At 39.2% G+C, this 26,318-nt stretch overlaps 1 protein-coding gene across 1 annotated transcript in view; it reads right to left on the reverse strand.

The window, feature by feature from the left end:
* Window positions 1-26,318, reverse strand: part of LOC115773059 (ephrin type-A receptor 6-like) — an 81,537-nt gene that overhangs the window by 42,242 nt on the left and 12,977 nt on the right. Inside the window, exons 2-6 of the mRNA XM_030719568.1 lie at window positions 22,969-23,033; window positions 6,523-6,651; window positions 5,317-5,466; window positions 5,064-5,225; window positions 4,739-4,967 (exon numbers count right to left, since the gene is read on the reverse strand). Coding sequence (XP_030575428.1) covers window positions 4,739-4,967; window positions 5,064-5,225; window positions 5,317-5,466; window positions 6,523-6,651; window positions 22,969-23,033 — 735 coding nt within the window. The remainder of the gene's footprint in view (window positions 1-4,738; window positions 4,968-5,063; window positions 5,226-5,316; window positions 5,467-6,522; window positions 6,652-22,968; window positions 23,034-26,318) is intronic.

The following is a 26,318-nucleotide window of genomic DNA, read 5'->3' on the forward strand; positions in this document are numbered from 1 at the left end:
ACCTACTGTAGCTTGGTGAAGTGCAACATCTGCACACTTGCAGGAATGTAATGACGTACCAGCCAAGAGATTTTGAGTTGTTTGGATGTGTAGGGTTGGAAGTTTTCTCTTGGCTTTACGTTGTCAGAAACAGATGGAGCCAAAGAGTATGTTTACCCTGGTCTCTCAGCTTTGATATGCAGATGGGAAGTTCACAGAGAATGAGTGATGCTCTCGTCTGCGCTGCCTTATAGGCCAGAGTAAACACAGTCCTTAATGGACAGAAGAGGGGCACAAACACTCAGACACACCTAAGAGATGCATTGATTCCTCATTTCCTATTCCATTTTACTCGAATTTAAAGGTCACAACTTCAGGCTGGAAGTCATCAGTGAGCAAGCTACTGTCAATGCCTGTAGCTCCCTGGCATGGTAAGGGACAAAAAACAGAAAGCAAAAAAAAAAAAAAAAAAAAAAAAAAGAGAGACTGACCAGCTTTACCGTGTCTCTCTTAAACTGCTTCATTTGCATCTTTACCATCAACTTTATTCAACTGTGAGATGAAACAGAGAAAAACTGTGCTGGATTAGGATGAGTTTCACAAAAAATGTAATGCAGCAAAACCTGGCATATAGAAAAAGTTGTCGAAACCATAATATTTTCATTTCTCAGCTTCTGAGACTGATCACTTATCTTACTGGTGGGTTTCTGGTCTCGTCTGCATATTGACTCTGATTTAAATGAAATCTGAAAAGACATCTCTATTAGCTTCACCCACAATTCACTGCCTCTTTATGAATATGCTGCTGTGACGAAAGGATGTGGAACAAATAGCATTAGCACTATGATGTTGCCTTATCTAGGTCATGATATAACCAGCCTATCTCTGAGTAATCCTCTTGTGGCTGACACTGAATGAAAGGAATAGAATAATAAAACACTCGATTGAGATGTCAGAACAGTCTGGCAGAATGCTATTGGGGTGGAAAGCAGCTTTTGATAAGCGCTGATGCCTTTGTTTAGGCAGCTGGGAGGGAAAGATGGACGTGTTAGTGCAGAGCTCTGCTTATATTTGGGAGGCTGGGGTTTTCCCTATTCTCTCTCTCTCTCTCTCTCTCTCTCTCTCTCTCTCTCTCTCTCCCTCCCTCTCTCCCTCTCGCTCCCCCTCTTTTGCTCTTTCCCCATGCTGCCTCTCAGACAGCTTTGATCACAGTACCCTTTGAAGCAGTGTTCCAAAATGAAAACGAGGAGAAAGCAGAAGTCATCGCAAGTTCATGCCTAAACTTCCTGCAACTCCTGGCAAAGTGCACATCTTCATTACTGCATATGCTGCTCTGTCAGACCTATGGAAATTATTGATTGAGGGGGGAATGATTGGCCATAAATCATTAAAGCCATTAATCATTAATTATAATTCCATTATGTGATCACCACTTTTAACCCTGATGGTAAGTTCACTGATGCTGTTTGAGATTTCCACAGCAGTGCATCCTTGATAGAAAGAACCTGACATTTCTGACCACAGCAGCAACCACCGCACAAAAAACCAGCAATGGTTTACTTTACTCAGGATGCTACAGTGGAAGTGTGAGTCTAAGAGGAGCACCCATTTTGGGAAATGCACTTGTTTTCCTTCAATCTGATATTAAGATCGATATTAGTTTCATGTTCATGCATCCACTACAGAGATGGGAAAAGGCCTAGCAAACACAAAGACAACACACAGGAGGGTACTGCTGTTGATAAATTCTCTGCCTGCCTCTCTCTCTCTCTCTTTTTATAGATGTAATACTTACTTTATTACATGATCACAAGAAAATTATGGAACAAAAAAATTTTTTTTTGATTTATAATTTCAGTCAAGGAAGAATATGAAGTGTTCAGTGGTTACAGCTCCCCCAAAAGTTATCCTGAACTGAACTGTAATTAGTTATTTAATTACTAAATTAATTATTAATTAAAATATTTGTTGAATTCTTTTTTTTTTTACTCAAATGATGTTTTCAATTGCAGGATGTACCACATATGAGAATTCAGGGACTGCATGTCCGTATGGTTTTTAATTAGGTATTCTGTACATGCTGTGGTGCATGCTACTGTAAACCTAATATTATTGCTAATGAAAATGCAGGAAAAACATTTTATTAGGTACACCTTGCTAATACCAGGTTGGACCCTCTTTTCCCTTCAGAACTGTCTTAATTCTTTTTGGACAGATTCAACAAGGTGTTACAAACATTCCTCTGAGATTTTGGTCCATATTGACATGATAACATCACACAGTTGCTGCATCAGAATGTTGCAGTAGAAATTGAGATATGTCAGACCAGGCAATGTTTTTCCAATCTTCTATTGTCCAACCTTGTTGAGCATGTATGAATTGCAGCTTCAGCTTCCTGTTCTTAGTTGACAGGAGTGGCGCCCGGTGTGGTCTTATGCTGCTGTAGCCCATCTGCTTCACGGTTCAACAAGATGCTCTTCTGCTTAACTTGATTGTAACAAGTGGTCATTTGAGTTACTGCTGACTTCTTATCAGCTCAAAGCAGTCTGGACATTTTCCTCTGACCTCTGGCACCAACAAGGCATTTTCACCCACAGAACTGCTGCTCACTGGACGTTTTGTCTTTTATTGGACCATTCTCTGTAAACCTTAGAGATGGCTGTGTGAGACATCCCAATAGATTAGCAGCTTCTGATCTATACGAATGCCCATCTAGCACCAACAATCATGCTACATTCAAAGTCACTTAAATCACCTTTCTTCCTCATTCTGATGTTTGGTTTGAACTTCAGCAGGTCATCTCGACCATGTCTACTTGTCTAAATGAATTGAGTTGCTGCCACGTGATTGGCTGATGAGACATTTGCATTAAGAAGTAGTAGTTGAACAAGTGTACCTAATGAAGTGCCTGGTGAGTGTATTTCATCTATATTAATTCTTTCATTCCTCTGGTTGTTGCAAATGTAATACAATATTCAATTTGTCATCTGTTACATATGTTGGATTTGCTGACAACAGCATTTGTCAATTTAGGTTTAGTATGAGGAACAGTGTGACAAAACACACCAACACACACACATCATTTTCAAATGCCAAACAGGATGCCGCCACTAGAATTACTGACCCAATCATTGTAGTTCATTCAGTACATTTGAGAGAAGCAACTACTGGCAGTCAGAAGGGATGAGAAAGGAGTGTAGCGATGGAGAACATATAAAAGGGACACCATGAGCGTGCTGCGCCTAAGCTGCCGTCTCATCAGGAATCTCTCCTGACAGGCTTCTGTGTTGTTTAACTTGGGATGATTGAGAGTGAGGGAGAGAGAAAGGATAAATAAAAGGAAGATAAAAGAGAAGAAGATAAAAACGAAAAAAATTACACCTGAGGAGCAAATAAAGGAGATATTAGAACCTATCTTACATATCAGCTGCACTAATGACTGCTGGAGTTCTCTCTATAATACCCTGAGTAACAACATCACCACGGGGTTACTACATGAATTTCACCCCAATCAGCTGTAAGTCTGCAAAATGTAGTAAGTAACACGGACTGCCCTTCAATTGTAATCATGCGGTGTGGCTCAATTTAGCTCCTGCCATAATTACAAGTAAGTCTGAGCCTTGTAATGAAAGGGAAGGTTGGTGGAGGTTTAGCAAAGACTGGGTGTGAGCTAAATTACCTGTGAAACTAACAAATGAAAGCAATTAGCCAGCTAGCCCTCCGTCAGTCTGCAGTGTCTAATTGAGAAAGCAGGCCAAAGACTATCTGGAACAAGTAAACAGTTTCTTTAATTCGTTGCTAATCTGTTCGGCTGATCACATTTAGGTTATTTTGATAGGACTAATTGGAAAGGAGGCATTCTAAGAAGAAGCTTTTTGCATGTTTTTATGTATCAGAAAAATAATATCAGACCTAAACACCACAAATCCACAGACTGTTTCATACTACAAGAAAATACTTTCCCATTTGAGCCAAATAATTGAAGGAGTCCAGAGAGGGATCTTATGAGAGCCAAAGTAATGACTCCAAAATGTCTGAAAACTCTGGGTGATACACACAATCTCTTCCCGTCTGCATTGTTTGTGATCTCACAGCAGAAAAGCATGACAATGGCAGAAAGTAAGAGTGTGAATTAAAATGGCGAAATAAAAGAAGAACGAGAAGAGGGAGTGAAGTGCAGGAGTGAAGTGAAGAATAAACAAAGCGGACAAGAGAGACGAGAAGATGATGAGGGGAGGTGGAGCTGAACAGGGATGAAGAGAAATGTGGATGGAATGGATCAGACAAGGATGCAGGATCTTAGGATGAGAGGAGGGAATATCAGTCGTGTAAACTCAAACTCCTGCAGATGACTGAGGAGGCCCCAGAGATCTGTGAGTGTGATGCAATGCCTTCTCTTCTCTTCTCTTCTCTTCTCTTCTCTTCTCTTCTCTTCTCTTCTCTTCTCTTCTCTTCTCTTCTCTTCTCTTCTCTTCTCGTCTCTTCTCTTCTCTCTCTCTTCTCTTCTCTTCTCTTCCTCTTCTCTTCTCTCTTCTCTTCTCTTCTCTTCTCTTCTCTTCTCTTCCTCTTCTCTCTCTCTCTTCTCTGCTTAGCTTTGCAGATTTAGAACACTGTTGGTCTACTTTAGTTCTTTAAAATTTGCACACACACACACACACACACACACACACACACACACACACACACACACACACACACACACACACACACACACACACACACACACACACACATGACTACATCTAGAGCCACTTCTCACCTTGGCAGTAGCCATCCATCTCCTCATGGCCAATGCTACAGACACAGCGACCCAGTGGTACCAGCCAGTCTCCATCAGCACCACAGTATAATTTGGGTGTATCCCTCTCTTCTGCATTCTCCACACATGCGCCTCTCACTTCCACCAAAGAGGACGATTCCATAAGCGGCACTGTCTCAGGAAATGCAGCCAGGTTTCTTAAAGTTGAGGGGCAACGTTTGTAGAACACCTAACGTGAAAGAGAAAAACAGGGCGTTCAGTTTAAAGACATAATACTGAGTTCATAGCTGAATCATGCTTGAATCATGCCACCCTGTTCACAGACCTTTACAGACACAAGCGCAATACAAGCTCCCACATCTTGGAAAGCCAAGTAGAATCCCTTCTGTGTGATTGGGCCCACTTCCCTGACCTCGGTATTGAGTCGAAGAACTCGATCTCCGAGATCTGTCTGTGTAAAACTTTCATCTGCTGCTATGGTGTCCACCTTAAACCGAACAACACACACGTTATTCACATCTACTGCATGATACCAGCCACACAATGACAACCCATGATGAGAATAAAAGCACAGCAACCTTAGCGTAGTCAGTAGGCCGAAACCGCATCCCTTCAGGGAGCAGCTCATCTGTCTGCAGGTAAAAAAGGTTGAAGGTTTCCTTACAAGTACCAGAAACCCAAGGGATGGAGTTGCAGTCTCTAAGTGTGAAACGTAGCTCCACATATACCTGAGTTAAAACAGAGATTAAAATAATGAAATCAGTATAGTAACCATCAATAATTTTATAATTATATTTGTATTGAACAAATTTCCAGTTGGGTCTACAATTTGCCTGGCCGATTCTTTAGATTAATCATACAGGACAAATTTTTCTGAGAGAGTTATAAATTTTACTTTAACCATTAAAAACTGCATATAAAGACTAAAATGCAGACATAATGGGACTGTATTAGGACAGAGAGGGTAATCAAAACAGGCAAATGAAACATTTTTGAAAGTATAAAAAAAACTGTTTCTTGTGAGGAAGGGGATTTGATTTTTTTCTAGATCAACATGTCCTCTAATATCTCACATCATTTTTAAGTTAATACTGATGCACAGCCATGCCAGCAAATTTGTTTTTTAAGAGTGTATCTGAGCAAAGTAAGAAAAGTTCTGCATGCTTCTCAGTTTGTTGTGCAGTAGCCGTGTCTCAAGGGTGCAGAAACCAAGTGAGCATGTGCCACTGTGGGGGCACGCAATGCTTTTAAACAGCTTGACAGTGGCGTTAGTTTTGCCCATGGCACTGATTGGCTAATCATTACTCCTCCCCTGAAGCTCAGTGGACAGATTGTTCCTCTATCAAGAAACCACTATTTCATGTCACAATGCCAGACGGCTCAGTCCCCTCGAGCAAGAGCATTGATTCAAAGGTCTGGACAGAGGCAATTCTCAAACTACAAAAAGAGGTAAATTTAAAATTTCATGGTGCAGCAACATGACTGTGATTCACACCAACCAGTGTATAAAGAACAAATCTTGCTATATCTTTGTTATAAGATTGACTGTATTGACTGTAATGAAAATTAGTCCCTCTCTCGAGTGAAGTGTAGGTTTTTATTACTATTTGCCTGCATTTTTTTCTCTCCTGGTAGGTTATGTGGAGGACTGAACTTCCTCCAGGGATTCTGATAGTTTTTCAACCTCGGGGCAATGTCAAAACTACAAACACAGCTCCGAATTTCAGACAAAGATTTCTGTACAAGTGTGTGTCTGTGCACAAGTTTTGTGATGTGGTCCAGACCCTCTGTGCAGCTTGCCGCTGGATCCATCCAGACCGCAGCCAGTTGTTCTGGTTTGGCTCCATTACGTGGCAAACCTGGAAGGTGTGTATAGGTCTGTTCTGTTCATCCATCTCTGTAATGGCATCCCACTGATTAAAAAAAATAATAATAATGGTTAAGGTTATTGCCTACTATGTGACCTTTTACAGCATAGCAAGCAGGTTATAAACAACACCTTGAATCTATTTGGTGACATAAAACTAGCATTTTTTGTTACGTAAAGTGTCTGTTGTCAGCAAATTAATATTGTGGTGTACACATAATACACAGTGTTTAAACTACATTCACAAGACCTGTGACTGTTCTGGCAAAATCAAAAAATGCCTTTAAAGCAGTTTTATCCATGCTCAAAGCCAAACAATCACATTTTTTCTTGTTTATTTTTTTCACCTTTATTAACACAGAAACAGTCAAGAGAGATGACAGGAAAGCAAGAAGAAGACGTGCAGTAAATGGACCAGGGCAGACTTGAACCCTGGCTGCTGCATAAGCCCTAATAGCATATGGGTTGTTTGCTTAACCCACTGAGCTACAAGATGCCCCAAATAAAAAACCACTCTGTATACATCACACACACAAACAGCCACGCAAAAGAAAAACATGAATGCATTGACCACACATTTCATCTTTTAGTTAACTGCAGACAGGACATTACAGAGAACCCTGTGTAATTGCAGGATCACAGTCAATATATGATTCATTCAATAACAGCATCATCTTCCTCAGAGGAAGCTCTCCTACACTTGCTTCTTGTTCTCCCTACTGTTTTGAGGATATGCTCAGTAGTTAAATGGCTGAAACTTGTTGGTGACTTCAAAACTGAGACTGTGTTCAGCACAGCTGTTTCCGTGTTTCACTGCATTGTTTTGAAGGACCTGTTATCGTCTCTGTATTTCCTGATAATGGTGGCCACAGAGCATCTGCTGAGATTGGATTGTAGTCTTTGTCCAGATACCTTCATTGTCATTCTTTGAATTAGAACATGCTCTGTCACAGCTTTTGAAATTTACTTTGAAATTACTGGTCTTGCTCTTCTCGTCATCCTCCTCCTCCTTTCCCTCTTCATCCACTGCCTCTTACACTTTCTCTCACCTCCTCCGCCTCTCAGATTGTTTCCGCCCAGAGTTGGTATCAGCTTTTAACTCAAACTTCTATCACTTGCATCATTCCATCGTGCATCATATGTACATTACAGTTACATTTGTTTGACAGAAGTTTTGGGAAAAAAAGAGTAAATGACACCTATAAATTGTCTGGAGTTTTGACCGATTTAATAAATGGGCTGAAAACACATTTGGTTCTGAGAAAGGGATTTAGTGTTTTAGCAAATCAGAAAGACTGTAAGACATCAGTAATTTGTGGATTAGTGGGGATTAGCTGATATGGATATGGGTATGGATTATATTAGAATGGCAGCATATTGGCATCAAAAGTGCTAATATGGAGATTAGATTAGGATATTATAATAAATGCACCCATGAATGATTTCATTTCAGAGCTGCTCTGTATAATGTATGTAAACCTTCTTTTGCATGTAGTGAAACTTAATCTGTATAGAAACATGACGTTTGAGAGACACCGAGTTAGTTTCACCAATGTTTTCAAGCTGTTGCATCAGCCAGGCTCTCATTTGTCTGCTCCGCTTTAACGGTGTGATGATCAGAGCTTCAAAAGCCCCAACATTTATTGACAGATCTTCTTTCTCACAACTCCTGTGGTATTACATGGGCAGCTGTGATGGTGCCAGATGCACAGCTGGACATGTAATTATACCTCAAGAGCGTGAGAGACACTGAAGACATGGTATTGTTTCTACTTGATTCTGTTCTGTAAACATCAGAGAAACGAAAAACGTATAAAGATTATTTATTGAATGAATGGCAATGAGTCATTCTGTAAATAATTTTAATAGAAGAAAGAATAATAAAAGATAATACCCAAACAAAATATAGAAACTGGACACATCTTTTCATGTCCAATTTTATCCTGAAATCAGGATTTTTTTTACTGCATTTTACCAAGTTAATTATCCTACAAAATCACTGTCACATCATGAAAGTTTTTTTTTTTTTTCTAACAGTGACAAGAAGACACTACTATGGGTCATATCAGAAGAGAGAGGAAAACAAGTGTGTCTGGGTCCTGGGTCTTGTGCCCAGTGTTTTGTGTTTTTTTGGTCTTTCAAGTTCTGTTGTTAAATATCTTCAGTTTCCCAGTTTGCTTATGGTTTTGATTCTTCACCTTTGTATTGCTCTGCTTAGTTTGTTCTTAGTTCTGGCAATTTTGAGTTTGGTATTCTAGCTCATTTTCTCTTCATGATTTTTTCTCAGTCCCGGTTTTCTAATTTGCAATTGTAGCTAATTCCCTGAGTTTGTTTCTCTTACCCTGCTGAACTACCCAAGTTCAGTTACTTCCTGTTTTATTTTGTTATTCTTTTGTCTTTTGTCTCTTGTGTTTTGCATTTAGTTTTACATCCCTTGTCTTGTTTTCCCTGTTATGTTCAGTTGTCCTTCCAGGTGTTTCCACTCCCCTATTTACCTGATGTGTATTCATTGTCATAGTTTTCCCTTGCCTTTCGTCACGTCCTCCTGCATGTTGTGTGTTCTATGTGTTCCCCTAGTTTAGTTTGGTGTTCCCGGTTATGCCCTGCCTTGTTTGTGTTCTTGTTTGTATTTTGAAAGACTCCAGCATTAAAGCTGTTTTGAGCTTAAGGCCTTGTCTTCAGAGTCCTGCATTTGGGTCCTACCCTGCCTGCCACACAGCCGTTCCATGACAAAGTGACTTTGCGTATGGATTATGGAATGTTGGGGACTTTATAGTGTCTCCTAAATAAGAGCAAATACATATCCATGCAACATTTCTACACAGATTCTACAAAATGGGGTGTTTAATGTTGGCCTAATACAATGGCTTTGATTTGGAAATACCCCTGAATTTGGACAGCACTTCTACATAGATAACTGTGGGAGTTACTATCCAGTAAGCCTTACTCTGGAAGTGTCTCCTCTCCCTCTTCTTTAAAGGGTGGAGAGCTGAAGCTTCCTCAATGATTGCACACTATTATTTCCAGGTCACAGACCGGAGCGTGGCGATCATGAGAAAGCACAAGTGTCTACACTGAAAACACTCTGTGACTGGTTATTGATTTTCCATTTTGCCATTATGTAAATCTGTATCTGTGAGAGTCTCAAAATGGGATGCTTAAAAAGAGAGAAAAAAAAGAAAACAACGTGCAGTGTTCCTGTGTTGAGAATGTGATATGCATACATTTTAAAACACCCGCACACATGCACGAGTCACAGATTAAGTGTTCTCAAATATAAATTATTAAACAACACTTTAACCTTGACTGGAGTGTGCAAAAGCAATTAATCTTCTATTAATTAAGCTATCTAAATAAGCTCTATGTAACACCCATGGGCCCAACGATTAATCAATCATATTCACTCCTTCTTTCATTTGGACCTCTGGCCTCCCAAATACATTGTGCCTGTGGAGATTATATAAGAGGACCGTGAGATAATATGTATGATATTCATATGTACTCTTTTTTCTTTATTTCTGCTTGAATATGGCCTAAAACTTCAATCTAATGAAAAAAATTAGACAAAAATATGTATTTTCTCAGGGAAATATTTCACTTGCATGCTTGCATGGCTGAAAATCTAAAATTCAAACATTTCTAGTAATGCTTTGACTGCATCTGACTGTAAGGTCTCTGCAGTGCCCGTACCACACGCCATACAGTCAGTCACTTCGAAGATTTCCAGCTGATGTAAAGTAAAGGAAATGCATGTAAGGTAAGTTTCTTCACGATATACTGTACTCTGTATATCCTCATTACACTGCCCTCCTTACAAAGCTTAAAACAGAAGCTGAGTATTTTATTACAAGAAGCAGACTTTCTGGTTTGCATAAGATCAGCATTAAGTAATTGGAGTTCCATTATGCATACAAATGAGAGAAAATGGTGATTTGTCACTCTGTGTGCCTCAGTGTTCTAAAATGCACCCTTGGGATGTGGCATGGTTCAGTGCAGGGAAAACAAAATGCAAACCCTGAGTTTGAAAGATGAGCTGCAACCCACGCTCTCTGAGGCAATCAGATATGCACCTGCTAATCGCTCTGCCTATTAGTCCGAAGCTTAGCAGACTGTGGCATGCAGAAAGTAGGTTTTGTGTACAAGGTGTAGCTCTAATTAATGTACTGAGCCCACAGTAATGTTGCAGTATGAGAGAGCAATACAAGAACTGCCCCCAAAAAAATTCTTGCTGATGGCTTAGTATTGAGGTGGACCGTGCAATGAATTGCAGAAACTTAGTTTTGCATCATGGCGCTTGATTTTGTTAAAAGAAAAAAAAACTGGCTTCACTGATTCCAAAAACAACAGAAGTCACATATATTGTCATTACATCGAGACTGACACTGCAAGACCTGCAACTATTAAGCAACTGACTCACTTTTGGTTGTTCATTTACACGTTATCGGCATACAGATCATTATCTGAAAGATAGAAGAGGGTAGAAAACACCACCGAGTACTTCATCACTTTTTACATCAAGAGTTTCAGTCCCTATTCAGGCTTGAGATAGGCACATAGCACTTTAGTTTATATCATATTTGTATGGTAGCCATATCAATGTATTGAAGTGTTTCAGGACTTGTGGTCGATGTAAAGTACCCGTAGTAATAGTTCTGCTCCATTACATCCTTAAGAATTAATAATGTTTATTGGGACTGTGTGCAGCCAAACATACAGTGCTCATGTTGTTTTGAGATGTTTATGCAACTGTTTCTCTCATCCTTGAACAAATATGAACATATAAAATGCTGTGAAAAGGTTTTTCCTCTCTTCCTGATTTTAGTTTTTTGCATATTTCTCACACTTAAATGTTTCAGATCATCAACTAATTTTAATAATAGTCAAAGATAAGCAGAGAAAATAAAAATCCTGTTTTAAATGATACTTTCATTCATTAAGGGGAAACAATTTAACAAAAAACATCTTAATGATCCCCAAGTGTTTTGGGAAAATATTCTGTGGACTGACAAGACAAAAACTGAACTTTTTGGAAGGTTTGAGTCCAGTTACATCTGGCATAAAACTAGCACAACATTTCATAAAAAGAACATCACAGCAACAGTCAAACATGGTAGCAGTAGTGTGATGGTTTGGGGCTGCTTTGCTGCTTAAGGACCTGGATGATTTGCTTGATTGATGGAACCATGAATTCTGCTCTCTACCAGAAAATCCTGAAGGAGAATCTCCAGCTATCAGTTTGTGCCTTCATGCTCACTTGGGTTCTGCAGCAGAACAATGATCTGAAGCACACAGGCAGGTCCACCTCTGAATAGCTCAAAAAAAAAAAAAAAAATAAAAATTAAAAATGAAGGTTTTGGAGTAGCCTAGTCAAAGTCTGGACTTAAATCAGACTGAGATGCTTTGGCATAGTCTTAAACACGCTGTTTATGCTCTAAAACCCTCCAATGTGGCTGAATTAAAACAATTCTGCAAAGAAGAGTGGGACAAAATTCCTCCACAGCAATGTAAAACTCTCACTGCCAGTTATCACAAATGCTGGAGTGCAGTTCTTACTGCTAAAAGGTGGCATAACCAGTTATTAGGTAAAGAGGGCAATTACTTTTTCACAAAGAGCCAAAACGTTGTCCAAAGTTTTTGGATAATTAGGTAGAAATCAGGAAGGGGACAAATACTTTTTCTCAGCACTGTATTTCTCTCTGTGCTGAACGTGCACTGCAACTGGTAGTTTTTATGAAGCTATCAGCTTATTTAATGTGCAGAGTGGCATAATATGTAGTTTAGCTTTTGGAGGTGCATGCTTCACACAAGCATCTGAAATCTGCATATTCTACAACAACAATGAAAAAATATACATTTTTACATTTAGATTTAGACAAAATGCACAAACAAATTATAAAACCAGTTGTAAACAAAAAAAAAAAAAAATAGTGCATGTTCTTTGACTTGGAAGGTACTGTAGGCGTTGGAGTATAACACTTTACTGATATCTCCTCATCCCTGCTCATTCCCTGCTTTTGCTGTAGTACTCAGAAACAGGGCAGCCCAGCCTGACAGGGCAGCTATACACCCTGTGTATACACACTGATCATCCACATTAAAACCAAAAGAGCCAGGAAAACTTGGGTAGTGACATCCATGTTGATGTTACTTTAACTTCTACAACTTCCTAAAAATTGCTACAGACCAACCATACTACCCAGTGTTTTTAGTGTTATTCTCCAATCATTTTGGCCTGCCCCAGCAGGACAGTACTCAAGAAAGCCTCGAGAAACACCAGGAAGTGAGAACCCAAGGGGTCGATCCAGCCTCCTAACTTACCAGATCTGATCAAACATCGACTGGATGTGCCACAACAACAGTCTCCACCCCATAATCAAAAATGCCCACAAGATATGCTGCCATTAGATCCAGTCTCAGACACCTCTTAACACCACCCCAGAGGTCCCAGCTACTGAGAGCTGTTTTTCTGAGCACTGCTGTGCACAGCATAAGTCAGTGGGTGAGGTTGGAGCTTGGTGCGTTTTCCAGTTTATCTATTCCACACATTAAAACACACTTTAGCCCTCTCTGCAACTGCTTGAGAAGCAGCTGAAAAAACTTTTATTTTGCAAAGATGTTCAGAATCAAAAACTTGCTCTGATTGGGTTTCTTTTTTTCCTCCCAGCAGTTTATGTGCTGAGTTCTTGACAGGAATTTTTGACAGCTTGGATAAGATGGAACTTTTGCCTTGCAGATGCAAACATCATCTTTCAAATCAGCTGATGGCTGGACAAAGACCGGGATTACAAGCATAAAAAGAAAGTTTTCTTTTCACCAGTGGTGAAGTGCTATGGCTGTAAGTGGACATCGGCGTTGCCAGCAACAATAATCACATTTAAACTACATCTACTTTTTTAGAGACAACCTTCAATTAAGTGGTTAGGTACTTAATTAAGCAGCAAAATTAAACATTTATTGCAGATTTATTTCTCTTGAATATCCTCATCTGGAAGTAGAACTGGACAAAAAAGTATGACCAGAACTGAAGAGTCATCTCTGAGTTGACTGAAGGAGGTGCTACTTTGGCTTTACAATTGTTCTGCCCAGCTAGTAGCCTTTCTCTGCCTACAAGTGACTTATGTATGTTTTTAAGGCAGTGATGGCAATGGAAAAAATTGCGAGAAGGCGCAGACAAAGGAAGGGGTAGCAAAGAGGCACTGTTAATGATAATCTCGAATTTTTATCCTTAACAACTCATTGAGCCTTAAATATTTTTGCATCTGATCAAAACCTATAAAAGTACTGTCTGAGATCATTTTTAAAAATTCCAACTCGCAAGCTGACACTGGACAAGTACTTGCTCGGTGCTTTAGTATCACACACTCTCTGAGACAACAGAGAATACTATTCAAAATATACAGTCATAAAAGTAGTGGCACAAGAGGCTGACCTTGACAAAGCTTTTTGACTCACTGTCAAGAAGAGACTCACAAACTGATGTAATTATATGCACTCATTGGCCACTTCACTGGGTGCAACTGTTCAACTGCTCATTAACACAAGTATCTAATCAGCCAATTGCAACTCAAGCAACTCAGTGCACTTAGGTATGTAGACATGGTCAAGGCAACCTGCTGAAGAAGGGGAAATGCCAGACTGCCTTGAGCTGATAGAAAGGCAACAGTAACTCAAATAACCAGATGCACAAGACAATGAACCTTGAAGCAGATGGGTTACAAGCAGCAGAAGACCACACTGGGTGTCACTCCTACTGGCTAAGAACAGGAAACTGAGGCTACAATTCATACAGATTGGAAAAAGCGTGGCCTGATCTGATAAGTCTTTATTTCTGCTGCAACATTTGGATGGTAGGGTCAGAATTTGGCATCAATTACATGAAATCATGGATCCATCCTGCCTTGTACCAACAGTTCAGGCTGCTGGTGGTGATATAATGGTGTTGGGGATATTTTCATGTTATACTTTGGACCCCTTAGTACCAACTGAGCCTCATTTAAACACAAAGGCCTGGCTGCGTATTGCTGTTGAACATGTCCACCCTTTATGACCAGCAGAAGATGGATTCCAGCGTACCCATCTTCTGAATGCTGTTTCCAGCAGGATAACATGCCATGTCACAAAGCTCAGATCATCTCACTCTCCTTTCTTGAACATAAAAGGGAGTTCACTGTGAAAAAGATCTCAATCCATCTGCTCACCTTTTGGGATGGGGTGGAATGAAAGATTTTTTTATTATTATTATTTGACAGGGACAGTGTACATTAATTAACATTACAGTAAATGCACCAGAATTAGCCAAAAGGCTATTTTTCATCTGTTGTCCCTGGACAGATCTTAAAATTGTCTACCTAAAAACAACAATAAGAAGACTACAATGAACAAATATAAAAGAGCAATAAAACAGATTATAATTCTTCAAGTCCTGTTGATAAAAACAGAATCCAAGTTAAGTATAATACAGACAAAAAATTATACTACATAATAACATAAAGACACAAGTGGATTTGCATCATGGATGTGCAGTTGACAAATCTGTGTGATGCTATCGTGTCAATATGGACCAAAACCTCTGAGTAATGTTTCCATCACCTTTCTGAATCTATGCCCTGAAGAATTAACATACTTCTTAAGGGAAAAGGCGGTCCAATATGGTACCAGCAAGCTGTATCTGAAAAACTGACTGAATTTATAGCAGTCTTTAAGGTGCTCTAAAAAACTTTTCTTTTCAGTGAGAACAAGTTCCACCTGACCTCTCTGACCCAGTGTTTTGAGTTTTGTATTTTAGGATATCTTTGGGGGTTATTTTTTAGTTCTGGTTACTTTTGTATTCTGGGTTCTGTTTACATCTTGAGTACTGGATTATATTTGTTTCTTTGTGTTTCAGTTTAGTATTACAGCCCCCGTCCTTTTGTTTCTTCTTAAGTCTTTGTCTCTCTCCCCCGTTCGTTACCTAGATTCTGTTCACCTGTGCCTCATTTGCCCCAGCTATGTTTACTTCCCCTAACTGCCCTCTTGTGTATATATATATATATATATATAGTGGTGTCACCCTCTCAGTCATTGTCACAGTGTCTGTTTTTGCACCTTGTGTCTTCACTGCCTGAATTGCTGGATTCCTGTGTGGACTTTGTTATTTGAATTTTGTACTTTTCCACCAGTTTGAATAAAAGATGTGTTTTCAGTTTATTCTGTTTTCCTAAGAGTCTGCAGTCGGGTCCTCTTCCTAAAAATCCATGACAGCTACATTAAGAATAATACAAGTTGAAAACATATCTATAGAGTAGCTTCTCTTTTCTTTACAAAAAGAAAGCTGGGGTTATCCATACGAACTTAGAAATATGCCTTCATTTTTTCTTTTTACAATATGTTTGTAGTTTACAAGTTAAGACTGAGAAAAAAGGCTGCTAAATAAATAAATATTCTGAGAAACTTGTGGGAGTGAAAAAACTACTTAAGTCACTGCAGAGAAGAAGTTGGTTGAGTGCAACTAAAGAACAAGCAGAGCAATGAAAACAAAAACCAAACACTGATTTGGTGCCATACAAATAGAGTTAAATGTAAGAAAAAAAGAGACAAAAAAAAAGAATAATAATGAAACAGCTGTAGAAATACGGTGGAAAAGAAGTCAAGAGAAATTTGTGGGACTAACTGATAAGAGAGGCACATGAGGAAACAGGTGAAAACTAGTAAGAAATCAGAGGAGGGAATAAGACGAGAACAGCAAAAAAATAAAAAAAAACAGCAATAAAAACAAGAAAAATAAAATAAACCAAACTTAGAGAAAGGTATGGAAAACACACACACACACACACACACACACACACACACACACACACACACACACACACACACACACACACACACACACGGAAGACAGAAAGGGAGCCACAAAAGCAGTGGAAAAGGAAAATGCACAGAAACACATTAGGAATTAAATCTATTAAAAAAAAAAAAAAACTACAGTATTACAAATCCACATGAGCAGTGTAACCAAATATGAAAACAAAAATCTCCACATGATATTGCTTGGATAAAAACACACTGACTACGGTATACCATACAGATACACTACCTTTGGTTAACATAGACAGGGGTTGTATCTCTTGGGCCTGAGGCTATGGGCAGTCCCCAGAGAGTATTTTCTTTTCTTTTCTTTTCTTTTCTTTTCTTTTCTTTTCTTTTCTTTTCTTTTCTTTTCTTTTCTTTTCTTTTCTTTTCTTTTCTTTTCTTTTCTTTTCTTCATGTAATAACTCATTTTTGGCCATGTTCACTTCAACTTACTTCCAAAGATATTTTGGTATTGGCAGCTCTGGTTGTCATTATATTATCTGGAAAAAAAAAACACCCAGAGTGTGTTAACTGCTATTCCTTTATTGTTAACAAGGCAGACTGATTTAATCACAGTGAAGAAGGGGCAAGAGTTTTGCTTTAGTGAAGGTTAAAATGTTATCACATTAAATGTCTTTACTGTTGGAAAACTACTTGTATTTAAGTAACACATGATAAGAATTTATGTAATTGGTGCACACAGCCAGAAAAAAAAAAAAAAGTTAATCTGGAATCTCCTTTCAGGTGAAAGTCAGTAAATATTTCGTGTTCATAGGTGCTGAAACATTAAGATAAATCACATGTGCACACACACACCTACCAACACTGCACAGGCAGATAGCATTGTATTAAAAACAATCGAGGCAGCAGCACTCAACCTGGCTAAGAGATTTGAGGTTTTGATTAAAACAAAGCAATTTGTCATTGTCAGACTAAAGGGAAGGGAGAGAGTGGTGTTATGAAAATGTCATTAAATCTCTGTAGTTTTGATGAATTATTGATTTGATATGAATCTAGGTGGTGGAGTTTTGCTGTGTTTTTTGTTCAACCAATTAATGGCGTTGTTGGTCCCCATAGCAAAAACACTGTTTAGGCTGTGTGCAAGGGAGGAGAAGCTTTTTCAATATTGGTATTTGGCCCTGAAAATATCTCAGCCTTTTGCTGCTATTTATTGGTTTTGCTCCAAAGGATTTATTACACTTTTAATAATAGCCTGAAAGCACAAACAACCCCCACCCCACAACCACTTTGTGTCTCGAATTAGACGCAAAGTCATGAAAAAATTATTGTTGCTGCTGATGGTTGCTCAGTCCCTGATGAAATATTTCTAAGAATGAAATCTACAGCAGCATTTCTGCTTCAGGCTTAGACCAAAAAGAATCATATACACCAATTAAATTAGTTTAATCTCTAGATATTTTAAAGGCTTGTTTGAATCTGTATTCATTGCATATAAATGTTGTCGCATATGGTATATAAACAGCGCAAGCAGAGCAAACCAGAGTCAGTTAAATTAAGACCTCTGGGCTTCAGGAGTTTCAGTGCACCTTCGATATTTCACAAATGGTCTCACTTTCAAAGCACTGTTTGAGAATTCCTATGTATTATTTTATGTTATATAAATGTGATTTTATCATGAATGCATGTGAGAGAATTAGATGCACATAACAAAAGAGAACAATGCAATGTTTACTCTCATTATATACCAACATCCTACCTTTAACATTATATACCCACTGCACACTTTATTAGGTACTCCTTGTTAGTACTGGGGTTAACTCCCTTTTGTCTTCTGATAAAGCTTCTAGTTAGGGCTGGATCATTTGACCCTGAAACATCCCTTACTTATGCTGCAATAGGCCTAGGCTGCTGGGGGGTTCCCATGATGCACTCAGTGTTTCTTTTCATTCACCTCTTTTTACTCTGTTTATCCACCACTCTGCATTTAATCATTAGTTATTGTTAATCTCTGCCTCTCTTACACAGTGTGTCTTTTGTCCTCTCTCTCTCCCCTCAGCCTCCCCTGCGGCAGATGACTGCCCCTCCCTGAGCCTGGTTCTGCCAGAAGTTTCTTCCTTTTATAAGGGAGTTTTTTATTCCCACTGTTGCCAAGTGCTTGCTCATGGGGGGTCGTTTTGACTATTGGGTTTTCTCTGTATTATTGTAGGGTCTTTACCTTACAATATAAAGTGCCTTGAGGCAACTGTTTGTTGTGATTTGGCACTATATAAATAAAACAGAATTGAATTGAACTCAGAATTGTCTAAATTCTTTGTGGCATAGATGCAGCAGCTGTGTGATGCTATCACACAGCTGCTGCAGATTTGTCAGATGCACATCCATGATGAGAATCTCCCCTTTCACTACATCCCAAATGTGCACTATTGGATTGAGATCAGGTGACTGTGGAGGCCATTTGAATACACTGAATTCATTGTGATGTTCAAGAAACCAGTTTGAGATGATCTGAGCTTTGTGACATGAAGTATTATCCTGTTGGAAGCAGCCATCAGAAGATGGCTAAACAAGATTCAGGCAGGCTGTGGCATTTAAATGATGCTCACTTGGTACTAAGGGGCCCAAAACACCACCACTCTGAACATTTGAAACAAGGTACTGTAGGACGGAGCCGTGCTTTCATGTTTTTTTAAGGCAAATTTTGACCTTGCTATATGAATGTTGCAGCAGAAATCGAGACTCATGAGACCAGGAAATGTTTTTCCCAGTTTTCTGTTATAGTATTTTGGTGAACCCATGTATATTGTAGTCCCAGTTTCCTGTTCTTAGCTGTGTCTTCTGCTGCTGTAGCCCATCTGTTTGAGGGTTTGGTTTGTTGTGCAGAGAACAGAGATGCTATTCTGCATATTCGGCAACAGTTGGTTATTTGAGTTACTGCTGCCTTCCAATCAAATTGAAACAGTCTGGTCATTCGCCTCTGAACTCTGAGCCAGAGAATTGCTGCTCACTTGATATTTTCTCTTTTTCAGACCATTCCCTAGAGATGGTCGTGTGGGAAAATCCCAGCAGATCAGCAGTTTCTGAAATACCCAGCCTGTCTGGCACCAGCAGCCATAATATGTTCAAAGTCACTAAAATCATGATTTGAACTTCAGCGGGTTGTCTTGACCATGTCTGCATGCCTAAATGTATAGAGCTGCTGCCATGTGATTGGCTGATTAGATATTTGTTTTAACAACCAGTGGAATAAGTGTACCTAATTAAGACAGTTTTGAAGAAGTAGCTTGTCAAGCCCATTTATGACCAGAACATCTAATTTCAATAAATAAATACATAAATAAAAGGGAGCATGGATGTCATTAGTGTACTAGTGTAATTTTTGAGTGTTTGGTCTTTAGCAGCTGTCCAACTGTGATGATTCCTGTTTCTGTTTCCATTTATTCCTTAAATCCAGAACCTAAGAGTGAGCTCTGGAAGTGGGTCAGAGCAGAACTGCACACAGCTCACCAGGGTTTCATGTTAAGTCCTGTGTCCCTTCCTTCCTGAGCGGCATCAAACACATTCAGCTTATGTTATTTCTGGTGAGTAGCAGATAATTAAATCCCATAGACTTAAATAAATGATTTTTAAAATAATTTTTTTTGAGGAGAGGTGTCAACTTAACGCATTAAGTCATCTCAGCTCCAGGATGAACCCACTCTTAGATAATGAGTTACAACACATCTCGGCAACTGTAGGGAAATTATAGGGTCCTTATATTTTTTGACACTGACACATTTTTGTCTGTGCACCAAAATACATTCAGCTTACAGTTATAAATATGAGGATGAAGAAAAATACTGCATTAACAGTATAACAGAGAAAATACAGCTATTTTTATATGCAATCTCTTTTTTCAGAGGCAGTGTAATTAGACAGTTCACTCAAAAGCTCTTTCATGGACAGGCGCTGGCTATTCCTTCATTATTTCAGCATAAATTAAGCAGTCAAAAGGTCTGCAGATGATTCGAAGTGTGGTATTTGTATTTGGAAGGTGTTTCTGTTAATCCACAACATGTGGTCAAAGGAGATCTCAGTGCAAGTAAAACAGACCGTCTTCAGACTGCAAGAACAAAACAAATCCATTAGCGAGGGAACAGAAAAATTTGGAGAGGCCAAATCGGCAATTTGGTACATTTCGAGAAATAAATATACGCAGCAACACAAAATCCCACATCCATGGAAAAAAAAAAGTGATGGACAGTCACAGGATGTTCTGGAAAACGCTCTACAGAGTATGCATCCCCTTTTTCATGTTTGTCATAAAGACAAGACTCCACAAGAGTAAATACAAAAGGTTCGCCAAAGTAATGACTGCTTGCCTAAACAGAAAGACTCGATTAGACTTTCCAAAAAAAACATCTGCAAAAGCTGAAAATGTGTGTGTGTGTGTGTGTGTGTGTGTGTGTGTGTGTGTGTGTGTGAGGAGGGGGGGGGGGGGGGGGGGGGGGGTGTAATAATGGCTGTAATTCCGTAGTCCCTCAAACTAAAGCTAAAAGTCTGCACTTGAAACTTTAAAATTATGCCTGCATTCAATAATATAAAGACCTAACTGCACTAAGTGTATTTCTTTAAATACATTAAAGGTACTCTGAGTCATTTGATTAACGGGTTACACTTCCAGTTTTGAGTGAAACTGCTTTTTCCCCCATGGAAGCTTCTTTGAATAAAAGCAGATGAATGTGATGTAATGATATTTCTGTATCACTTAAGTCACAGATGCGCATGCCCACACAGTAATTAGAACTCCTGAGTATGGATCAGATTTTCATGCGTAACAGTATCCCGGTTTCTTTTTCAGAGAACTGGTGCGCACATTCTGCTTTTCCAAACCAACTCAAACATGTAAAATGAGCACAGCCTGATTTTATTTTTTTTTTTTGGAAAGCTGTCTACAAAAATGGCAGCTGTTAGCATCAACAGAGCTGCCATTTCTGTTGATCTTCATTGAATTGTGTTCATTTTCAATACCAACAGCACATTATACCCTGTTATTATTACTTCTAGTAATAATAGTAATTTGACAGCCGTCACAGGTCTGCAAGTCTTTTCATGACATATTGCCTGGGTTAAAAGTGGACTAAATATGGTTGAGACACTTTTTAAAAGACAGTTATTTTCATTAATAATATGAATCCTGTAGGTTAGTTAATTTAATCAACTTGAACCAACAAATGTACACCAATAACACAGCAGGGAAAGCCACAGAAATCAGAAGAAAACCAAAACTGTCATTGAAAACTGAAGATTTTCAGGCTCATGCACAGTCCTGTGACATATAACAGATTTTTATGTGAAAAGTGGAGCAGCAGAAAAAAAATTTACACTTCCAACTTAAGTAAAAGTCATTTAATGCACAGATTGTATAATCAAAATATATACCTAAAGTAAATGTGCTCATTATGTGGAATGAGACTTTTCATAATCACATATATGATATTATTCAAGCAAAATTACTGATTTATTGATCTGTATATCTCTTTAATGTTGCAGTTGTTGATGATTTTAATTCCTTACATATTGCTGGGCAGTTTGATCTATAATAATCCAATTAATCTGCAAATTAATGAACAACCAAAGCTTTAAAACAAATAGTATGGAGTAAAAAGTACAGCAATTGCACCCAAAATATGGTGTCATAAAAGCAGAAAGCAGCCTAATATGGAAATGCCTAAAAATAAAGTACAAGTGCATCAGAGCTAGGAAAGTACTTGAGTAAATGTACTCACTTACATTCTTACCGCTCCTATCCTTGCTCTCATCTAATGGTGGTGGAGACAGCACTCTGCATTGCATTGTAATGAGATGATCAGTGATCCACTTCACCTGTCAGTGGCTTTAATGTTGTGGCTGCTGCTTGGTGTATGTCCAACACATCCTTCTCATATGGGTGGTGTATACTTAAGGTGTCAGTGCTCTGTACGCTCCTTTGCATCATGGTATCTGACACACAGCTAACCTGAAAGCTATGCTGTCCCTTGCTGTCCACCTCCGCCCCAGCATCCACTTGTTGCCTCTGAGCCAACCTTAGGGGCAAACATTGTATACGTCCTTAACCCCATCTGTGCTGTTTGGCGCTCCCTTGAATAGAAGCAAGGTCAGAGCGTACACAAACTTTGTTTACATTTTATGTTCTCATAATCAATAAATCTAGGCGCATGTCTTTACTTACTGAATATATATTTTGAGTGCTAAACATGTTGAAGTTTAGAATTAAAATGTGGTTGAAATTATGGATGTTTTTTGACCCACAAGTCACCAAATCAGTGTTCACTGGATGACACATTGCTCTAACTGCTGTCAGGAAGGTTGGCATATAAAATATGTTGCCTGATGCCCACAGGATTTTTTAATAAGACACAAGACCTTGTCTCCTGTCTGCATCTGACTCAAGTGCAAGAAAATCTGCTGTGGCTCAAGTGTTCAGTTTTGGAAAAGAAAGGGTCAAATCAGAGACATCTTTTTCTTTCTTTCTTTTAGTTCAATAAAAAGCTTAACATTTAATAGTCTTAATTCAAGAAATACTAGGGTCACTCACCCCATTGACAGGATAGGTCTTCCAGTCCAGTTCTCCCAGCACTGTTGTAGTGTCCAACAGGATCACTAGATAGATTGTGGGGGGTGGGGAGGAAGCAACAAAAAAAATAAAAAGAACAAAAAAAACAAACAAAAAAGAAAGTCATGTAAAATGGAGGAGAAAAGTTAGAAGAGTGAAAGAAGAATGGTATAGGTGCAAAGAATGACAGGATAGAGCAGAAAGAGGAAAAGAGAGAGAGCGTGTGTGAGAGGTTGGATGGTGAATTTAAAAAGAAGAGAAATGGAGGTGACAAAACAGGAAGAGAGCAGACAATAGTTATCAAGCTGTCAATGAGGAGCTGACAGAAGTGTAAAGCTCTTATCAAATTCAACCACCTATGAAATAACAGCTCTTAGGAAAGTCCCACGCAGCACCAACACAAATCTGCCCTCCACCTAGCAGAAGTCTGGAAAATTAGTACTCTCCTTCTCAGAGGTCAGGAATTGTCTGCTATGTGACATCAAAGATAAGCCAAAGATGAATAAAGGGGAAAGTGGAAGTACTACGGAAACTTTATTTAACTAAACAAAATCAATATTAAGATAAAAAATGTAAGTAGTTTTTTAAATATTTAAAGTTTTAAGAGAGATCTAGCCAATGTGCCAGCCTTTATGAATGACAGCTCTTTCAGTGGCAATATCATTTTGTCTGCAGTTAACTGATGTACTGTATTTTTGAGTGTCACGACCCACTCCACCCTGCATTCCTTTCAACCCGTTTTGTGTGGCAGGTCTCATCTGCATGTATCGGAGAGGTGATGGGGCTTGTTTACAATCAGTGATGCTGGCAACACCTGGGCCCAGTGCACCAGCGCTCTACGAAAGCCCTCAGAGCTCACTGACTGAGAAACGTTTTTGTATTTTGGTTGCTCTTTGGTTTGGTTTTCTGCAACATTACACACGCCACTTCTTCACCCATGCACTCATTTGCACCTCTGATTGTACTGATTACACAAGGTGTACAAGTTGTGCACATGTTGAAAATCTGAAGAGTTTGATACTCAATAAGGAAAGTGGCTAGATCCCATGATTTCACGGTGAGAGCCACTCACATTCACTTCACAGTGTGCTTCCAGTGCGGTGCACACTAATTTCTTCTTTGGCAATATTTGGCAGCATTCACAGGCGTAATGTATTCAGTGATGTTGACCCATAGCAGCAGGGAGAGCTCTTACTATAAAAATAACAGCAAAACAGGAATGATATTTTATCCCATTTCTCCAAGTCTTTACAACATTTGTACCCTCCAGTCAAGAACATTAATCAATTAAATCACATCTGTGGCTGTGACATCACCTCTGCGAGTGCACAGTCATGCTGCGTCCCCAAAGGCTTATACTTTGGCTCTCTGTTGTGGGTGAGAAAGACAAAGGCCGCTGTTGCCACAATGTGTTTATTCATTTAACTGTGATCACATACAAAAATATTAGCAGTGTTGTGACTTCAGGTCAGTCCCTTTGCTCCTTACACATCCCTTGTGTAGTCATGCCAAGGGCTTACGCTCTAAAAGCTAATCTGATGCAGCGAGCATTTGAAAAGACAAAAGCACAGAGTAGTCTGATTTTGGCATTAGTGTTTGGAGGGGTTTTTGCATGAGCATGTTAACAACTGTTTATTTGTGTGAAACCACGACTGCATTGTGTATACAAATGTGACAATCCCTGGCTGTCTGCACTCTGGTCACGGCTCAGGCATGAAGAGAGCCATTATCTGGCCCTTGCTAAGCCCCCTGAGCCAATTTGATATGATGAATGTGCAATTTCCTTTGTCTCCACACAGCCAGTTAATTACAATCTCTATCAATAAAGTATGTCCCACTTCAGTGGTCGACATTATAGACCAAAGAGTCACATCTTCAGACTCCTGTCACTCCACTGTACAACAGACTTTGCCAAATCTGGACTAATTTAATGGGGTTGTGACTGTTTTGAGAACAAGTTAGATAACCAGAGTAGATACACTTTGAGGGAGACTTAATGAACCACTTTAGTATTTACAGAGACTTCATTTAGCCTTGATTCCCAGCTGGTAATTAAGGGCTGAATTATAATAAGGTGGCCTTGCCTCTGTTCAAAAGGAGGACAGAGAGAGATGGAGGGAGGGAGTCTGTGAGACAGACCAAGGGAGACAGAAAGATATTGATTTGGACAAAATTAGAACAGTCTTTGATAATCATGAGCAATGTTCCATGGCACGTTTGGCAGCACAAAACTTTCCCAGAAACTCCCTTCACTGTCTGTCTGTCTCTCTGCTACACATATACATAAACCTAAGCACACACACACACATACATACATACACAGTAATGTGGTAATGAAATAATGAAATTCCTCAACCTTCTTTGGAGCCAGGAAATTCACTCCACTGTGATCTTTGACCATCCAAGACCACAGTGGAGTGAATTTGATACACCAGTTGCTGTTTTCTCGTTCTCTCTCTCTACCTATCACACACATACAGACACACACACAGACACACAGACACACACACACACACACAACTAGTAATTATTTGTTAGAAGGCCAAATCACATTAGTTTTGTCTGTGTATTGTGTCTAGAAGCATAATAATCTGCAACAGTTCTTTAAGTTTTTCTTTACTGTGGGGTTATGGTAGAGGCATACTTTTGGAGGTGTACAGCATTGATCTCCAAAGCGTCGAGGACAAGTCTCAGTGCAACAAGAACTGTCTCTACATTTAGACAGGCTATATTCTTTTGGCTGTTTGTTTTTATTATGTTCTGTTATTTTAAGCATTGCATTGATTGATGGTATTGCCTCTCATCGGCTAGTGCAACCTTTGCAACTGGAACTGCCATTGCTGGGACCAGCCGTCCATGCCAAGCTAAGTGGCTGTGTCATCAGACATGAAATTCAACAATATCCTCCGTCTGAAATCAAACATATTCTAATATTTCCGGATGGTGTAAAGCTTTTTTACGCCATAGCAGATGGTCAGCATGGGCTCAAAAGTCTGATCAGTGACTTCTGCTTCTAACTGTAAAACAATATCTTGTGTAATGATCTCCTGTGTCCTTCCTTTACCCACCACATTACAAGAGTTAGGCTGCTGGTGCTATGTTACAATCTGTTTCATCTCAAAGGTTTCCTGTGGACTTCAGAAGTGCCATGGGGCTGTTTTTCTGAGAGTTGGTCCTTGTTTTAAAAAGGTGATGCGATGCATATTCCTTTCAGTGGTTTCCAAATGTTCCACTAATCTACAGGTGACAGTAATGCAACAAGACACACCTAATGATAACAAAGGCAGGGAAGAAGAACACTTCAAGCTCATGAATTTTTGAAAGAGGCTTTA

The sequence above is a fragment of the Archocentrus centrarchus genome, chromosome 3 (genome assembly GCF_007364275.1).
Source record: "Archocentrus centrarchus isolate MPI-CPG fArcCen1 chromosome 3, fArcCen1, whole genome shotgun sequence".
Taxonomy (NCBI): Eukaryota; Metazoa; Chordata; class Actinopteri; order Cichliformes; family Cichlidae; genus Archocentrus; species Archocentrus centrarchus.